We start from the raw sequence: 19,897 nt of genomic DNA, 5'->3' as shown, positions 1-19,897 counted from the left end.
AGGGTGAGGGAAGTGCAGGCGTCGCCAAACCTGCTTTTTGAAGGAAATTATGTGAGGCTTAGGACGCAGTCAATAAAGGCCTGACTAGATTTGTCCCTCCGAATGTAGTTGGAGAAGGCCTCCGAATGTAGTTGGAGAAGGGAGGAAGAGGTTGCCTGTCAAACATGAAAAGGTTCCTTTTCTGCGAAGTATGTGACTTGATGGGTCACAATCATGAAGAATGTGGGGATGGATTGTGGTAGGAGAAAGATAAACAATATGGTACTTGGATGCTTGCCCAAAGGAAAGATGTACAGTATGTTGCATCAGGCCCAAAGGAAAGATGTACAGTATGTTGCATCAGGCCAATGGGGGCGCGTCCGTTCATGAGGGGCAGGGGAAGAGGAGGTTTTGGTGCAGGGGGGGAGGGGCGATGATGCTTCTGCTTCTACCAAAAGATCGATAGCCGACGCTGATCTAGATAAGATGGATGTTACCCATGATACTAGAAGAAGCCCGATCAATTAGGGGGAGAAAGAGAAGGAAGATAATGAAGACCTTGTGTCTAGTGCAGAGAAAAACCTGAACCTTACTAATGCCGTTGTGAGTGCAGCAGCCATAAATGCAACAAACGCACTTTCGGGTAAGGAGATTGTACCGCTGGGTGGGAAGGGTGTTCCACCACTTCCACCACTTTATGTATCTTTTCTGAAATTGGGGAGCATGTTCCTTCTTTTAAGACTTTTGTAGTTCAACATGTTGGTAGGGCAGCCAACGTCCCTGCTTATCTTTGTGCGAAGCAAGCGAGCACTTTAGATGTTATAGAGTGTTGGCTTGACACTACCCCAAGTTTTCTTGTAAGTAGCCTCTTAGCAGATTCTGCTGGAGGTCTTGATGTTGAATAAAGAGCTCCCGGTTTACCCGCAAAAAAAAAAACTAAACCAAGCCCCCGCAATTTTTGTGTGATAGAAAAGCAAATTAACAAGTGGGTTGAAGGTTTAACAAGGAGTTTGGGTTTTCATGGATGTTTTGCAGTGAACAACCAAGGAAGGAGTGGGGGCCACATTTGTTTTCATTCTAAACTTAGTTCACGGATAATTCTAGTTTTCTAGCACATACTCCCTCTATTTCAATTTACAAAGCACACATGCAATCCGAGATGTGACTTTGAACATAATATTTGAGTCATGACTTACCATGACAACTTCTTCTGAATATGAATTTAATGATGTAATGTAACACATATAACCCACATTTCATTAATTAAATTGATGGTCAAAGTTGACTCTCGAAATTGTTTCCACCTTATAAAATGAATGGAGTACGTGTTACACGGTGAATATTTGGGGTCGCTATACCAGTTTATTTTTGTTTCAGGTTTTTCCTTTTTGAAACCGCTATATATTAAATTATTGTTATGATGATATTACAAATAAGGTGGCATCAAGACCAGCACCACCTACTTGGGAGAAGAATACGTCCTGCTCCCGAAACATAGCATACCTATTTAATTCCCCCCTCCTAAATACACAGATTTACAATTATATAGAGTTTACAAATAGTAAGTTGAGAAAAATGTGGTGAAGACTGTCATATCTGCCCAACTTGGAAAGAGGCTCTTCAGTTCTTTCGTGCTATCAACAAGAAACTGGTCTAGTACAGCCACATCGATTCTCAGTGGTTCGGAAGAGTTTGCCTGCAATTATTTCAGAAAGCTGCTTATTATTTCAAGTAAATGAACTCTAAGCTGTACGTGTCAGTACAATTTACTTCAGTCACAAACGAAACAATACTCCGTTTGTTTTGCTATATGTCATGTTTATTCGTAATTGCTGTTTCACGACAATTGTGCCCATCAATTAGATAAAGAAAAAGGGTTGTTAATTACTCCCTCCGTCCGAAAAAGCTTGTCCCAAACTTGTCTTTCAAATGAATGTATCTAGCAATAACTTGGTGTTAGATGCATCCATTTGAGGGACAAGCTTTTTCGGACGGAGGGAGTACTACTACAGGTCAGTTGAACAGTAAAATGGACAGTTTGGTTGACAGGTAAAGTGAAGTGGAGGAAGCACCTACTACTATGGGTGATGACGAAGCCTATATCATTACCTCTAACCAGAAAGACCAATTCTCATTACTTTGTCCAGTAAGTCGACAGATATATGATGGTGGTCCACCGCTTACAGTTTGAGGAGCTGATGAAGGTAACCACAATGAAGTATTAGCCTCTTGATAGCTAAAAGAAGAAAAAGTAAATGAATAGCAGGGAGTAAATATAAGCACCTGGAAGTGTGTTGTCAGCAAAAGACCAATTCGATAATGGACCAGTAATATTGAGCGAAGTGGTCCAAACCTCTGATAATGAACTGACACATATAACATATAAAAAAATGGGGAAAAAATGTGACATCATGGTTTAAAGATTGCTTTCTTTAGTTTTTATGTTTGGCACCATGGTAGTTAAATTTTTACCCAAGTGAGAGCTGTAGATGCACCCGTCGGTTCCAATTGTTACTTGATGTCTTCTGAACAACTAGCTGGGGGAAATGCTGGTGGTGCTTTCTAATCTCTTCAGTCTGTGCAGGAAACTTCAAACTTCCAGAGAACAAGAAAGGGACAGGATATAATGCCTGCAAAATAAGACAAACTCAAGCAAATACTAAGAACAAAGGATAGCAAAATCTTTCATTTATGCATGTATTCTAGAAAATATAATCAACCTCCTACACTACTTATTGGTCATCCTATTTGTGATGAATGATCATCCTGCCCTGTTTATCACAAATTTTCTACATTAACTAGGGGTCCCTCATGCAGGCCCAGATAATGCTCCACCACAAAAAGCAAAGCATATTTACTAACCTAACAATAGATTGCTGCAATAGAAGGTACTTGCAAAATTTGCCTGGATGTCACATTATCAATGTTTTCGAGAAAATTTACTTACCACCCACGTGCTTCTATCAGATCGATATTTTTCTTTTAAGGATAACTCTGAGTTATCTTTTAGCCATTTTGCTGCCTCAGGTGCGTTGTTGAAAACAAACTCCAACGAATTAGCATCAACCACAGAGAAACCATAGTTTGACTCCACAATGTTACTAGCATCTGAAAATGTCATCAAACATGCAGCATAAAGGAATACTATCATAGTTCCTAAGTTCAACATCTGGTCGACAGCAGATATCCATAAGCTAAGGTAATTCTTCATTTCTTCTTGCATCCATATTAAAGCATAAGAGTGCAGCCGTAGAATACCAGGAGACTCTTGTTATGATAAAATAAAGCATAAAAACATGTAGCCCACAAGCTGACAGAAGGGTTTTTGTAGCAGATATCTTATATGCGAAAATTATTATCCCAGCAAAATATTCATGGGCGTTTGAAAAGTCAGTTGAGTTTTCAATCACTAGAACTTCTTGAAAGAAAAACTTGATGTCAGTTCTTGATTGAGACACGCCATGTTTTCAGTTTTTGATTTAGTTCAAGAAGACCAAATGATAATCAAAACATTGCTTAGTAGCAACCAAATACAGATATGCCTTCCGAAAGGAAATAAACCTTCCTTCTTACAGTGACTCAACTAGTATTATACAGTCTTCCTTAGCTTTAGGGTTTGTAGTCTCCCCTTGTTCTGTTGCATATCTCCCTTTCCACTGTATATACTCTGTGCTTGCAGATCCATCACCCTCGAGCCGCTACGACCGTGGTCTGGATCTGGGAGATATGGGAGCTGGGAAAGGGAGGTGGAGAGAGGGAGGGAGGGAGGTGGGAGGCACGATGGCCACCTGCAGGCGCGTTGCAGGGAGTGGCAGTGATGGCTCAGGGAGTTGCGGCAGCAGGCCGATGAAGGGTGAGAGCCGGCAACAGGTGGTGGGAGCAGCAACGGCGGAGTAGGCGAGCGAGCTGGGGTTTGTGGAGACAGGACTGAGGGAAGAATGGACCGCAGGGACCTAGAACCGGCGGGTAGGGCCGTAGCCGAGTTTTTTAGGGTCCCAGGGAGGCTTCCGAGGGCCAATGCGGCGGGGGGGGGGGGGGGGGGGGGGGGGGATCTGCCGTCTATCCGTGGTGACAGTCAAAGCATCATGCGGTTAGAAAATTTACATGAACCATTGATGATTATTTTTCTGATCATTCCAGTAGCCCACAAAGAAACAAACCTGTGACAAAGGTGTGTTGAAGCACAACTCGTTTTGGTGCTCCGGTGCTGTAAGGAAATACTTGGGATGAAACAGCCATAGCAACCACTGTAATTTGCAAAAAGCCATGCAGAATGGATGCTTTGGCCAACCAACAGCTAACAATAGGTGCTAATGGACCAAAACACCAACCCACTACCAATCCAACCATGGCTCCAACAATAATATCAGGAACAAAATGTCCTGCAAAAGACCATATCATGATTAAGTAGTCCCTAATATCAATAGATGACAATTGCTAGAGTTAACGACCAGGCAGCATAGCAAAGATAACAGCATTTCAAGCTTATGATATCAGATTAAATTTCCCTTGTGTATCAAACAAAATCAATTGGCATGCTGACAGGCTGATCAATGGAAATATGGTTTTCAACTATTCCCAACAAACTTCGTGAATGGCAACAACCTGGAGAAATTCTAAAGTGAAATCAGATAGAACCATAAAATTACTAACCATATGGTTTTGGAAGAGATCCCATCATTCCCATCTTTTCAATCAAAAACTGGATAAGGAACCCTCCATAGTAAAGACAATACAGGAGACATGGGATCATTGGTATCACATATCCAAACAATGACCTGCACATTATTTGTCAATATCACAAGCATAAACAGATCCTGAAAGCATATAAAACAATAACATCATGGAGATCAACATTTCAGTAAGCAAATATACAGTTCGCAAAAACTACTTTTGTGTAAACATCACGTATAGTAACAATGGTAAAAAAAAGTTAGCATCCCCATGTAGATTACTAGATGAATTGAGGTGGCTGCATTTTGACATAGAATAAACATCAAATGAAGAGATGATGAGTGGTGATTGTCTCCATTCATTATATCTAAGATCTGAGTTTACAACTGTCATTAGTGTTGAGTGCTCGTCCACTAGTTGCTGTTCTTTGCTGCTCCTTTTCGGCATCTAATGTGAACGGCTTTCTGCGCAGCCCCTTCTGCATACACGATGACTTTTGCATCTTTGTCTCGTGTGTGCTTCCTACCTTCTAGCTCTCTAAATATTCTGCTGTGTCCACCAAATCTGTTGCTCTTCCGTGTTTCTCATGCCATGCGAGTCCACCAAACTTTTGTGTCAGCCTTCTTTTTCTGGTCCTGGTCCTTTCTATACGACTTTCGTGGCCTACATGGTCCTTGTTGTTTTCTACAGGAATTTAGTGGCTTCTTTCTATGCCCATTCTCTTGCCGCCAAGCTTCTTATGCCGCCGGTTATGATTTTGTGTGCAATGTTTCATTCCTTGATGTGTCATCTTCTTTTGACACCCATCTTCTCTTGATACTTGCCTTGTATCTTCTACTGATGTGGTGTCTTCCTCTAATGCGCTATCTTCTTAGTTATCCCCTTTGGCTTGACTCAAACAGATTTTGAAGACTCTTCATGCTACGACAACACTCTCAGGACACGGATTTTGGATTATCATTTTTGGGAAAATCTAAACAGTAGACGTACACACAAACGTTCTCCCGTGCAACGGCGCAGAGATATGTGTGCCTTCAATCGTGCAGCTAGAGACAGCATACCGTGGGCACACGTCGTGTGATTGGGGCCACCCTATTGACGAGGGGGTTTCTCTTTCCCTCAATTGGGTGATTTGTCCCTTTAGGTGAGCGCCCAACTTGCCCAGCCGCACTAGCTTTCTCTTCTGCTGCAGCGGTCGGTTTTTGCAGGTGGTGCTTGGTTTCCCAAGGTGGCCAAGTTCGTAATCGCCGACGTGCTGACGAGGAGGGGGTGGAGGGGAACCTGGGGTTCTCAAGCGAGCGCCTGCTGGTTGTGCTCACATCACCCTGTCTCAAAGCGTGGGCCGCTGCGATATTTGGCAACGGGTTGGCACAAAAATGCCATGCTCGGCAAACATATCGGCAAGCTTGATTCAACTAATCTGGCAACTATGGATAACTAACTAATATGGCAACTAATAGCAACTAATCTGGCCACTCCATACAATTAATCTGGCAACTGATAATAATTAATCTGACAACTTCATAGAACTAATCTGGGAACAGGGCGGGAGCGGGGACAGAAAGATTGGGAACTAATCTGACAACTAATATGACAACTTGATACAAATAATGTGGCAATTAGATAACACTAATCTGGGAACTACGTTTTGCTCCAGCAGAACCTTTTCATTTTTTCCAGATTTTCTCTGCTCCCGTCTGAATCTGCATTTGCCTGAATGTGCTCGACCAGAGCTTCTTTTTCTCGTCCTTTGTGTTTGTCCCCAGTGTTTTGTCTCATGTCCCCAGTGTTTCTCGCCTGTCTTTGAAGAAGATGCAGAGGATCGGAGGGTGACAGCGATAGGGGAGAGATGGGTAATCGCAAGGGAGTGTATAGAGGAGAAATTTTAGGCAAGTGCACGCGTGGGCTAGGATAAGCAACAGGCGGCCCAATGAACTGCTGGAGGTAGAAATAGATGTTCGATCGCGAGCGCATAGCTAGAGGCAACCGCACTGGAAGAGTCATGTGCAGCACTGCTGTGTAGTTCAGACCATCATTTTTTTTCTAGTGTTACACTTCTTCAAATGCAATGCTATTGCATACACTTTGCATTTGAGCGGAGGTATTAAGGAGTATTAGTATTGGTCTAGGAGTCCTTGTTAGGCTATGTCTTTTTCCGTGTACGCATGTGGGCACGAGCGAGGCTTGATATTAGCAAGTGTTTCCAGCTATCAATACTGAGGGCACCCAAACAGCTGAATACCACTTCACGGTTCCGACCCTGAATACCAACATCCAAAAGCAGTATAACTGGCCTTCTGATATTTCTAGGGACGGATTGCCACAAACAAAAACTAGTGTTTATTATTAAAGTGAAGAAGCAAAATTGTTAATGCCATTATTGCAATAAACACAATAATTCAACAAGATAAAATAGTATAAGAGTACGGTTACTTAGGTGATTGTTGGCCCAACTGCTTCCTGCTGATGCTAGAGATAAATCGCCCAAGAAGAAGGGACATGGAAATAAAAAATGTTAGAAAACCTCCACTCAGCCCAGCTAGCATGTAAGCCTGCACCAAATGATATAGCAACAGCCCAAAGCAGGTGTTAGGCGAGAAAACTTTTTGTCTACAATAAATATGTTAGAAATTCAAACAAGTTTGAAACATATGAAGATTAACTAAATTAATTGCTCTGTAGTTGCAATGATGTGGTCTTATCCTCCACAATATGCATGTTTCATATTTGTGCTGTGCTTGTGCATGAAGAAGTTAACAGTATAACATGATTCAACTAGTATTTCTACAAACAAGGCTTCTGGTTGTCAACCAGTAGTGCTATACATGAGAAATATGTTTGCCATATACAGGATGCACATGCCAAGTCCCAAGTTGCCCACTGAAAACAGTAAAAAAAATGTCGATCCACAAAGAGATGTTCAAACTTTAAATGTAAATTTAAAATTCTACTCCCTTCGATCCAAATTAATTGACGCTTGCTCAGTATAAAATTAGTACAACTTTATACTAAACCAGCGTCAATTAATATGGATTTGCTTGTATTTAAGCAAATGAGATTACTATTAAAATAATGAACATAAATCCTTTAAGGAGGAAAGAAGAAAACTTTCTTAACAGTTCATCGCCTCTTACTTGATTGATCTTATAGTATTTTTTTCTAGGTAACAATGCATCAAAAAACAGGCAGTGGCACATTCAGATATTCGTATGATGACATTTGAGCAGTGTAAAACCAGTAATGCATCGCCAATCTTCTCGTGGAAGTGAGTAGAGAGAGGGGTGGTGCCAAGGTTCAGGCCCCTAGATGGGTGATAGCTGTCTGGCTATCTTTCTTGATCAATAAGAGAATTACAATTGTGTCTACTAAACCAGGTGATAGTTACGAGGCTCCTGCGTGACCCTTCCCATTGGCTGGGCTTTGCCTGGTCCTTATATAGGTGGATGAAGGTCGATAGTTTGGTAGCTATCTTCATGGGATACGATATAATCAAGTGACCCATAGTTTAGGGGACATATCTCCCACAGCTATAGGATCCCCAAAATAGCGTCCATGTACTTTTATCCCTTACGAGTGCCTACTCAGGCATAGTGGGGTGTGCGACCCGGAAGCTCCTAGACACTCGGACCGGATTCACCCATAAGGCATCCTCCTTCGAGTGGGTACCCTTACTCACCGAGAATGCCTCCGCCAGCACTCAAAACGAGGTTGTGCTTTGGTAATCGACTTGAAATTGGGCCTTCCACGCTGCGGGCTGTTGCGGCCCCGGTTCTTCTCACCTCCTTGAAGAGCAAGAGGAAAAGGGTGATCTCCGATCAGTCTTATTCTTCTTCATCGGGAGATGCTCCAAGTCTGTCCTTGTCCAACCATAAAGCTCCCACCAACCTCCGGAGTGTCACTAGCTTCTAGGTGGCCCAGCCGTCTCTTACACAAAGGGCTAGTTAAATATGTTACATATACGACAAGCGTACCTCGGAGTGGAGCGGTAAGTTTCCGATGTTCCGCGGGAAGAAGAATCTGTTTAGCCACCTCCGATTAAAAATTCTCACCCGAGGGATGTTGAGACGAGTCCCTCAGGTGGCCAGCCAACACCTCCCAGCGAGGGCCAGCCAGCGGTACTCTTGCTGTCAACCCCTGGGTTGATCGCCTGTTTAGAGGCGGCCAAGGCGGTACTCTTGCTGCCAAACCCTGGGTTGGTCGCCTATTTAGAGGCGGCCAAGGAGGTATTGAGGGCACGGCCATTGTCTATTGCGCGGTAGTTACTCTGGTACCTCAAATCGTGGAGTCCCTGGAGCACCAGGTGGCTGGTCTCTGAGTGCACAAAGATTCACTAGAGCAGGAGTGGTTCGCCTTTCAACCTGTCTACACAGAAAAGAACAAGGGGTCCAGCAGTTGTGATGTTCCTTGGAAACAAACAGCGGCTTGAGGCCCTAACGAAAGAAATGGCTCACGCCCATAGCTTCACCGCCTTCTTGTCTGAGCACCTGGCCGACGTCCTTAATTACAAAGGGAAGTCATGGGCACTATGGTGAATCTCCCTGACCTTCCGCTGAGGACAAGGGAGGAAATGTCGGTGCCAACAGAGGCAAAGCACGCGGCTTTGTGCACCTTCCCAGAGTGCAGCACGATCATGTCTGGAACACATGCCAAAACATGCTCGCGAACTACTTTGCTCTCTTGGAAGTGTTTCGCCCAAAGGCTTGTCCAGAGTTCCTTCATTGCACCGAGCTCCCAACAGACTTCCCTGATCGGTGGGCGAAGGCAGCGAAATTCATCTACATGTCTTTCGTGATGGAAGTGTTGCTCTCGTGTCTCGGGGGGAAATGACTCTTGTGAAAAATCCAAGAAGAGAATGCCTCTGCAACGTGGGCGTTTCCCATGCTCTGTTTAAGGGTAATACAAACTTATTGAAATGGTACTTCCCTTCCTCCAGCCCCTACCCTTTCTCCAAGGAAGTTCCGCCTTTGGGTGAAGGATACACAAGAGCAAGGAGGCTTTCAGACGTAGAATTTCCTAGGTTGATCAATGCTCCAGCTCGATAGGTATATTTCACCATTGGAATTGGTAATGTGGTATGCCCCGGAACGTAGTTGCTTGACTACCTCTAAAGGCCCTTCCCACCTTGATGAGAGCTTGTTGTTGCGCTACGGTCGTGTATCCATAGGAGAACCAAGTATCACTTCGCGAATTTTTGGGAGACTTTTTCTCATGGTAACGACACAGTGCATGTTGGTATCCCACAGAGCAGATCATGTCCATGTCCCACTGCTCCTCAAGAAAAATTAGGTCATCCACTCGCTGCTAGGGTTCTTTGTCCTCGTATCTGGGCACGAGTGGACCCGAATTTTATCCCATGAGCGAACACAGCTTCAACTCCATACACCAGGTGCAGATATGATACAATTAACTCCTTGGCCTGTTCAACCAACAGTTGTTCTAGGGACGTGCCGCTGACACAAAGCACAACTCGGTTCCCATGTCGCCGTGGAGATAAAAAAGCAAAAAGGCTCCGAATTGGGCCCGTTTTCGGTTATGGTGCGGGGCTAGGCACCCCATAGTGGGTTACCACATTCTTGCCAAAGAAGCGTATTGTGGCGACCATGGTGGGGTTGGTGATTGGTTCCGCCTCAGTCCACTTGGTGAAGGTATCAACCGCCACAAATAGGAACTTGAAATGGGTTGAGGTATAAATTCGGACCTCGGGTTACGAAGAGCCACGATAGGGGTATCGTTTGCAGTACTTGAGCGGATTGGTAAAAAAATTCGGACGTGATATTGACAAACCGTACATTTCTTCACAGGTTTGCTTGCATCATAAAGGGCCATAGGCCAGTAGAAACCTTTTCTGAAGGCCTTTCATACCAGGGTTCAGAAGGAAGCATGAGCTCAGTACATCCCTCCATAGATTTCATCGAGTAGATTTCTACCATGTATCTGAGAGATGCACCGCATGAGCACTTCGTCCCGTCCACTTTGATAGAGGAGAGGACATTGTCCAGAAGGGTCATCCACGATTCTTCGCTATCAAGCGGTGCCACACGTCGCCCCGCGACACCTTTTAGCACATCAATCCCTAGTGATGGCCCAGGTCGTCGATAGGTCTCGTGGACAAACCTAAGACAAGAATTTTGGGACAGAGGGAGTACATCGCTTGCTTGCGATATCGACGGCTTGAGGAGCTTCTCTATGAAGACCACGAGGTTTCCTCAAGTTCATGCGGAAGTCAATCGCGTGAGTTTGTTGACGTGGTGATTTTCTCATCTTGGAATACGCCTAAAATCCAAGCCGACAACCCCTATTCCAGCTTGCGAACGTCCCAAAGGTATGTTACCATGGTCGGGCTCAAGGTTTGATACTCCCTGCGGGCTTGTCTCACCAACTCCTGGGAATCTCTTTTCAACAGCAAGCGGCGGACACCAAGGTTGTGTTTGGTTCCAGAACCAAGTGGAATGTCAGGGAACCATTGAATGATTCCATCTTGACGTTTGGCAAGAAGAGAATGAGGTAGGATGGAATGGTTCCTAGGGACAGAATGCCAAAATTTGATCGATCACCTTCTCCAGCCTCCGCTATCAGCTACTCGGTCTACTTCTCTAGCCTCCACCTCGCCCGCCTCGTGTTCCTCGACAAAACCCCCGCGGGCGTCGTGAGCCTCCATCTAGGAGGCATCCCCGCCCCGGGCGCTCCCCGCTGGCTCAAGCGGGTGAGGCGGGAAGTCGGGTACAGGGAGAGCAGGAGCGACTGGTGGAGATCGGGTGGCCGAGGCGCAGAAGGTCGCGAGCGACGGCGGGGTCCCTAGCGTGCAACGTCTAAAGCTCGTGCGGCCGAGGCGCAAAAGGTTGCGAGCGACGACGGCGTGCAGAGGCGTCCACGCGCTGGAGAGGAGACCGAGGAGGTGAGCGAGAGAGACGAGGTGTCGTCCGCCCGATTTGGAGAGACCACTCGAAACTGCGTAAACAGGGAATATAACGTTCTCTGGAATCGGTTGGTTCCAGTTCCTTTGATGATCCAGACACGAGAATGGGTTCTAGGGACGGAACCGACACATGCCGTTCCACTCCTATGACAGAAACCAAACACACCCCCAAGGTAAAAAGCTACTAGTAGACCTGCCAGCAAACCCCTATATTCGCCATGCTGTTGGTGGTCGTGAAGTGGAGCTGGATTGCGTACCAGATGGAGTCTACTTGTGAGGAGATGAGTACGATACCAACCCCTTCTCCGCATAGGTTGACCAACCCGAAAATGAGTGTCCAAAGGTCATGCTGAATTTCCTCGGGCAGTCGAGTACAAAATCAGCGAGTGCTTATGACTTGATGGCAGTATGGGAGGCGAAACATACGGAAATCTGTCAAGCCCCGCCACCCATTTCAATATCCTCCGAGCTCAGAGCATCTCCACTCGCGGCCCCCACAGGCCCCCAGGGCAAGTTTTTTCGCGCCGGCGCCGCAAAAACCCCCCAGTCGCGCCCCCAGGATGCCGAAACATATTTTGGACCGGCGATTCCAGGCCGAACCCAGCGCATTGGGGGCGCTTGGGTGCTCCGGCGGAAGGAAAACCCGCGCCTGGGCCACCACTGTCATGCAAAAAGCATCTTGCACATCCGAATTCCCCCCCCCACCCCCCGCACGCACGCCTTCCGCCGCCGTGCCGATCCCGGCGCCGCCTACATACCCACCGCCGCAAGAAAGGCCATTGCCCCGCCGGTAAAGAGAGGGTTGGCCGCAGCAGCCTCCACCCCGCTCCTGGGCGAGCTTTCCGACACTCCGGCCACGCAGGGCGGTGTTACCGACGGCTGCGCGCCTACCACGCTCGCCAGGTGTTCGGCGCTTTGTCTGCTCGGACGACGAGGAGGCATTCGCGGCGCTGCTGGAGGAAGCCGATGCTGACGCCCAGGACGAAGAGCATCTCATGGTCCTCGCCGCTCTGGCCAGCCTATTCACGAGCAATGCAAAGCCGCGGCGAGGTGGCTCGACGTCGGGCCGGCTGAAGGCAAAGCAGAGGCGTCGACCGGAAGGCTATTGCTTGCTCTACGCCGACGCTCCATTGCACGGCGAGGAAGTATTTCGGCGCCGTTATCAGATGAGCCGAAAGCTCTTCCTCAGGGATTGTGAATTCCATCCGTGAGTTCGACAGCTACTTCAAGTGCAAGAAGGATTGCACCGGCACACTTGGATTCACGTCACTCCAGAAGTGCACAACAGCTACGAGGATGCTTGCATACGGAGCTCCCGGTGATTCACTGGAGGACTATGGACGCATGGCCGAGTCCATGACCATTGAGTGTTTGTACAAGTTCTGCAGGGCAGTGGTGGCAGTGTTTGGACCTCAATACTTGCGATCACCCAATGCTGAAGACACTGCTCGGATCCTAGCACAGAATACAGCAAGAGGATTTCCTGGGATGCTTGGAAGCATCGACTGCATGCATTGGAAATGGAAAAACTGTCCATTTGCTTGGCAGGGGATGCACAAAGGCGCCAAATGCGGTTGCAGTGTGGTACTTGAGGCAGTGGCCACACAGGACCTCTGGATTTGGCACTCCTTTGGTATGCCAGGAACTCACAATGACATCAACGTACTGCAGTGCTCGAATGTCTTTGCCAAGCTTGTTGAAGGTCATGCTCCTCCGGTCAACTTCGAGGTCAATGGGCGCCACTACAACAAGGGATACTACCTAGCAGATGGCATCTATCCAAGATGGTCCACATTTGTGAAGACTATCTCAAACCCTGTGCCAGGAGGCAAGAACTCCTACTTTGCCAAGTGTCAGGAGGCTTGCAGGAAGGATGTCGAGCGGGCATTTGGTGTGCTCCAATCTTGATTTGCTCTTGTCCGGTACCCCACTCAAACCTGGTCAAAAGATCAAATGTGGGAGGTCATGACTTGCTGTGTCATCTTGCACAACATGATCATTGAGAGCGAGCAGGAAGAGCCAGTGTTTGACACTGAACCATATTACAGGCAGGGTCCTCTTGCCCAAGTTGATCACCAGCTACCGGCAACCTGGACTGCCTTCCTCAATATGCGTCAGGAGATCCGAGACCCACAGATGCATCAACAACTGCAGCACGATCTGGTGGAGCACCTATGGAGGCTCAAGGGCAACGCCTAGCTCGACGTGTGATGAAATATGAGTTTCTATTTGTTGAACTATTTGATTTGTATTGATTTGTTGAACTATTTGATTTGTATTGATTTTCTGTGATGAACTATGTGATAAAAATTAGCTTTTGTTAAATTTGTGCCGAAGCACACCAAATATCGGCCCAAAGTGGGCCCCCCCCCCCCCACACACACACACACACACGCGCGCGCGCGTCGATTTTTCCGTCGGCGCGCCCCCAGGCGGCGCTATTTCAAGCCCCTGGGGGCCGAACGAGTGGAGATGCTCTGAGTCACAGCTCTTATGATGTCTCCGAGTGGATAGTTTGTAGGTACTACTATTGGGTGAGCTTGAAAGTAGTGTTAAGAGTTTCCGGAGACCAAAGCTCTGGTGTACAATAGCTTCTAGACGAACGAGCATCAATTTTTGGGACCACACAAGACGTCGCACACGAAGTATGCCTGCCTTTGGACTTTCTAGCACCGATTGTCCTCCTCCTGTCGCTAGACCGGGACTTCTGTTTATGGTTCCCGATCTAGCAATGATGTAAGGGTGGAGGGGTTCCTCAGGCTTAGGAACTACCAAAACCTGGGAGGGGGGTTGGTAGTCCTTGAGCTTGCAGGGCACCGAGTCAGCCTCTGAGGTCCCACTCAAACTAACCACTGCATCAAAGCACATTGAAAAGGAGCCCTTGGTCGACAAGTCGGGAGATGAAACACTAAGGGCTGCCATGCACCCAGTCAGCCATTGTACCACATTGATAATCGTCGGGGGGGGAGGCTCCATCTCTTCGATAGCCTTGATCTTTGTCCGGTTGATCTCTATACTGCAAGTGAGATCATAAAACCGAGGAGTTTCCTAGGGTCGACTCCAAAGACGCATTTCTTGAGGTTGAGTTTGATGTGGTTCCTCCTCAGGTTCTCAAATGTCTCATTCAAGTCATGTAGCAGGTCGCTCTTTTTCTGGGCTTCACCACCAAGTCGCCAATGTACACTTCCATGTTTTGCCCGATTTGATCTTCGAAGGTGTATCTCATGGCACGTTGATAGTTGGTGCCTCGTTCTTGAGTCAGAAGGGCATTTTGACATATCAAAAGGCCCCAAAGGGGTGGTGAACAATGTTTTTTCCTCGTCCTCTGGCTTAGTCGCTTGATGGTAGGCGAAGTATGCATGTAGGCGACAAAGAAACTCACATCCGGGGGAATGGGTAGGAATCTTCGGGACAAACCTTGTTGAGGTCGGGAAAGCCCACACACACATCCTTCCCTCGCCATTAGAGTTCGGGGCTAGCACTGGCTTAGCTTAGCAGTCCGAGATTTTGACGCCGCCCTGAGTCAATCAACTACCTCTTGTATGACAACCTTCCTATCAAGGGCGAACCTCCGGAGCTTCTATTGCATTGGTTTGGCGCCAAGAAAAACATGGAGATGATGCTCGACAACCTCTCGTGGGTACGCAGGCATGTCAACAACGATCCAAGCAAATACATCCCGATTGGCCTTGAGGAACGCATAGAGCTCCTACTCACGTCTGTTGCCTAGCGTTGCCCCAACATTCACGGACCGGGTCAACTGGAGGGGGTGCAAACTATCTGACCTCTCCGTGTCCAGTCATGGCCGCCTTTGCTCTAGATTGCTACTTCATGCTAGAAAAAATGGCAACCATCATGATCTAGAGGAAGGTTGTCCGAAAAGTCATCTTGGTTGGTGGAGAATCGCCTAAGGCGATCCGCACAGGCCCCAAGGTGGGTGCCAAATGTGGATAATAAAATGTATCGCCGATCGTACGATCTGGAGATGGTCCTAGAAGTGAGTAGAGAGGGGGGCGGTGCCTGAAGGGATCTCATCGGCGATGAAGGTGACCGATGGTTTTACCTAGGTTCATGCCCTCAGATGGGTAATAGCCCTATGTTCTGCCTACATATCTTTATATTTATCAATAAGAGAATCACAATGATGTTTTCCAATCTACTAAGCTAGGTGACGGGCATGGGGCTCCTAGATGACCATCCCCTTTGGCATGGCTTCGCCTGGTTTGATAGCTATATTTGGGGGATACGATATGATCAGGTGAAGCAAAGTTCTGGGGGACATCTCTCCTACAATGCAGAATCCTCGAAATAACACTCTTGTCCTTATCCGTTACAGGTGCCTATTTGGGCGCAGTACTCGTAAGCCCCTAGACACTCGGGCCGATGATATGATTTGTGTTCATCTGTAAGGCGTCCTCCTCCAGGTGTGTATCCTTACGCACCACAATAACCACTGGTAACCAGATGGTGATGGGACCCCCCACCCCCTGGGTGACCATTCCCTTTGGCATGGCTTCGCCTGGTTTGGCAGCTATATTTGCGGGATACGATATGATCAGGTGACTCGAAGTTCTGGGGGACATCTCTCCTACAATGCAGAATCCTCGAAATAACACTCTTGTCCTTACCCGTTACAGGTGCCTACTCGGGCACGGTACTCGTAAGCCCCTAGACACTCGGGCCGATGATACGATTTGTGTTCATCTTTAAGGCATCCTCCTCCAGGTGTGTATCCTTACGCACCACAATAACCACTAGTAACCAGATGGTGATGGAACCCCCCACCCCTACCTCATGCGTGCGTGCACATACACACATCTCCTACAGTAAAAGTAAACAAAAGAAGAAGAGTTGGCAATTGGACAGTGAGTCAGTGACATATTTTTTATGTTGCACATGCTAATATGGCAGTGTATATGTAACAGTTATGTCAATCACAAATACATAAAACCTGGTTTAACCTTTCATGGGAACCTCTAAAGCCTCTAACTATAAAAAGAGCTATAAAAATGAATCGATCATTTTGCATGATGCCTAGGCCAAAACATTATGTCTAGCAATCGGTCACCAATTTGAACTGATCCTTGTGCACACTTGACTTGCTTGGTACAGAAGTACTGGTTCACAAGAATAGGTTTTAAACTTGGTACTCCCTCCTATCCAAATTAATTGACGCAGCTTTAGTACAATTTTAGTACTCCCTCCGTCTTAGATTTGTCTAGATACAGATGTATCTAGACATGTTTTAATGTTAAATACATCTGTATCTAGATAAATGTATGACAAGCTTTTTGGGACAGAGGGAGTACAAAGTTGTACTAAAATTGTACTAAAGCTGCGTCAATTAATTTGGATCAGAGGGAGTAGTAAAGTTTATGAGACAACTAAGATAACATAACAAGTAACAACCACACTCAAGGTATTGCTAAGAATCATCTTGAGAAAATCAGATAGAAATTAAGTATTAAGCAACAGCATAAATGAAAGTGAAGGTGCCAAAAAAACTTACCAGAGTTACTAGAGAATAGAGACCAAAAGCACCCCAAAAGTGTGATTGCTCTGATAGCCCCTAAAATATAAGAACCAAGTTCTTTTAATTGAAAGGTATAAGCTACTACCAACATGGCAGTTCCACTGGATGACAACCAAGAGCATTGAACATAAGAAAATATCATGACTAATTTCCATGTGCTTTACTGTCCAAATCAACAAGTTACATGTAACTGTACATCCTATTAATAAAACAGATTATGCAGATTTGTCAATGTTCTAAAACCTTATAGCTCATACAAACTGATTTGCCTCACAAATAAAAGTACCATTATTCATTGAACCCTAATTGTCTCAGCATAAAAAGTAACATAGGCACTCTAATTTTACTCTGCAATCGAGCTATAGAACAGAAGCAATTGACTTGATTAAAATCTAATTCTCCTGACTGAAAGATTATATACAGAAACACAGCTGAAAAGATAGTTGTGTGCAATGTTTGGTCAACAGAAAAAGAACTAGCATGCAAGCCGAACTACTATTTTAAATCGACGAAGTCTACATTTCCATATTTAAAATTTGTGGAAGTTTTCAATCAAATTTGTAAAAAAATAAAAAAATCTCCTAGTGTTTTTTCTTCATGGCAGTGACATAAACGAGCAACGAACGACATGTCACATCCAAGTCACCCAAACCCGCTTGTGAAACCATCTGAGGTTTAAAAGCACACTGTTTCAAAAGTTCGATGCTACAACTCTGACGGTTTTTAGACTGCGCGAAAAGTGGAACTTTTCTCTTTTTTATCAATTACTAGCACAATATACACGCAACATTTGTGTTCTTCATCATCAATGCCAAATGACTTAATATACAAGCATGCAAAGTGCAAACAAATGAAATGGCAAAAGCATAATACAAACTACATGCTCTGTATAAGAAAAATACCCATATGATCCTCGGCAGCAATAAACCGACCAATGATGCCGGGACAAACATAAAAAATGCCAAACAAGGGTGAGCAAACCTGCATGCACAAAATTAACAAATATAAACATGTAAACTTTAATTGGAAATAACATGAACTAAATGGAATTAAAAGGAAATGTTCACTTTTAAGTATTTCAAAAAATAGCCCATATAGAAAAAAAATGATTTTTAGGGCCCATGTTTTAAGTCTGAAGGTGGTCAAATAAAGTTATTGAAGGATAAACCAATGCCTCAGGTTTCCAACAGGACAGGAGAAACATTACTATTGCACAACAAGCATAGATTGGGTGTGTGTCCTTGCAAGCAGCAGATGATAACGAGGCAGCGTCATAAAGGAGAGATAATGCAAATATGAAAAGAGCAGTGGGAGACATAGGAGGATAATGCAATATGGAAGAGCAGTGGGAGACATAGGACAAATTATGGTAGGATAGCCCATGCGAACCATGCCACATGGTTGCTGCCTTATCCTAACTTGTATGAGGAAAAAAAATTGCATGCTGAAGTTACCAAATAACTGGAATAGAAGTGACAACAAAAATGAAAAGACATCATAGTAAGTCCAGAAAGATCTCATTGTTACCAATTCATTGCATTCTTTGTGAACAACAATCTAAGGCCTGCAGTCATAGCAGGAACGACTATTGCAAGGATGACACCAAATGCATGAAGCAACATTCCTGCGAGTGCATGTGAGATGAAGTTACTGTTGGCCAGCATGATACTGTTCAGGAAGTACAGTACAAAATCCGAATCTTACTTTCTCATGTTATTTTTCAACAAAACATGGTAATTCTGTGTCTATTTAAGTGAAATAAGAAACTTTAAACAGCTTTGCTATTTGATTATATTGTGCCCCAAAACTGGAATCCTCTACATTTCTACAAAATGGTAAGTACTATTATTGTAAATACTTACCAGGCTAAGCTTTATCCCAAGCCAAAAAACAAAGAAATTCAAAAGAATTCTAGAAACAAATCCACATGTACATGTAGATGTTTAATATGTATATGTAAGATGTCATTGGTAGATTTACTATTTGGTATTTGCCATTATAGATCCACATATATTAATAACTTGCGTAGCCCACAATAAAAATATTTATTACTGAAATTTTACATATAGTAGGTAGGACACATACATGTGGATATAGGAACACTAAACTAAGTGTGAGTGTACAATAGTTTATTCTACCCCCCTAGTAAGAAGTACACAAAATATAGTAACATAGTATACAAAATATAGTAAGTAAATTACCAACTTGGATAGTAAAAAAATTATTCCGGCATTACTACATTTTGTACACTGTTTTACTAAATTTTGTATATAGTGCTACTAGGGTTGTGCCTTGATGGGCACGAGGAGGAGGTTAGCCTTGATGGGCAGGTGGTGTCTCAGAAGGACACCTTTCGATATTTGGGGTCAATGCTGCAGAAGGATGGGGATCGATGAAGATGTGAACCATCAAGTCAAAGCCGGATGGATGAAGTGGCGCCAAGCTTCTGGCTTTCTCTGTGACAAGAGAGTGCCACAAAAGCTAAAAGACAGGTTCTATAGGACGGCGATTCAGCCTGCAATATTGTATGGCGCTGAGTGTTGGCCGACTAAAAGGCGACATGTTCAGCAGTTAGGTGTGGCCGAGACGCGCATGTTGAGATGGATGTGTGGCCACATAAGGAAGGACCGGGTCCGGAATGATGTTATACAAGATAGAGTTGGGGTGGCACCGATTGAAGAGAAGCTTGTCCAACATCGTCTGAGATGATTTGGGCATATTCCGCGCAGGACTCCAGAAGCTCCAGTGCAGAGCGGACGGCTAAAGTGTGTTGATAATGTCAAGAGAGGTCGGGG

At 45.3% G+C, this 19,897-nt stretch overlaps 1 protein-coding gene across 1 annotated transcript in view; it reads right to left on the bottom strand.

Moving 5' to 3' along the window:
- Positions 1-1,215: 1,215 nt before the first annotated feature.
- LOC109769765 (uncharacterized) overlaps positions 1,216-19,897 on the bottom strand; it is a 32,628-nt gene continuing 13,946 nt past the window's right edge. Inside the window, exons 11-21 of the mRNA XM_020328486.4 lie at positions 18,630-18,726; positions 18,005-18,083; positions 17,079-17,138; positions 7,087-7,205; positions 4,633-4,757; positions 4,140-4,361; positions 2,927-3,087; positions 2,452-2,609; positions 2,263-2,345; positions 2,089-2,174; positions 1,216-1,675 (exon numbers count right to left, since the gene is read on the bottom strand). Coding sequence (XP_020184075.1) covers positions 1,532-1,675; positions 2,089-2,174; positions 2,263-2,345; positions 2,452-2,609; positions 2,927-3,087; positions 4,140-4,361; positions 4,633-4,757; positions 7,087-7,205; positions 17,079-17,138; positions 18,005-18,083; positions 18,630-18,726 — 1,334 coding nt within the window. The 3' untranslated portion in view covers positions 1,216-1,531. The remainder of the gene's footprint in view (positions 1,676-2,088; positions 2,175-2,262; positions 2,346-2,451; positions 2,610-2,926; positions 3,088-4,139; positions 4,362-4,632; positions 4,758-7,086; positions 7,206-17,078; positions 17,139-18,004; positions 18,084-18,629; positions 18,727-19,897) is intronic.

This window comes from Aegilops tauschii, chromosome 2, assembly GCF_002575655.3.
Source record: "Aegilops tauschii subsp. strangulata cultivar AL8/78 chromosome 2, Aet v6.0, whole genome shotgun sequence".
NCBI classification, from domain to species: domain Eukaryota; kingdom Viridiplantae; phylum Streptophyta; class Magnoliopsida; order Poales; family Poaceae; genus Aegilops; species Aegilops tauschii.
Note: the sequence above shows the minus strand (reverse complement) of the source record. Positions and strands in the feature narration are given on the sequence as shown.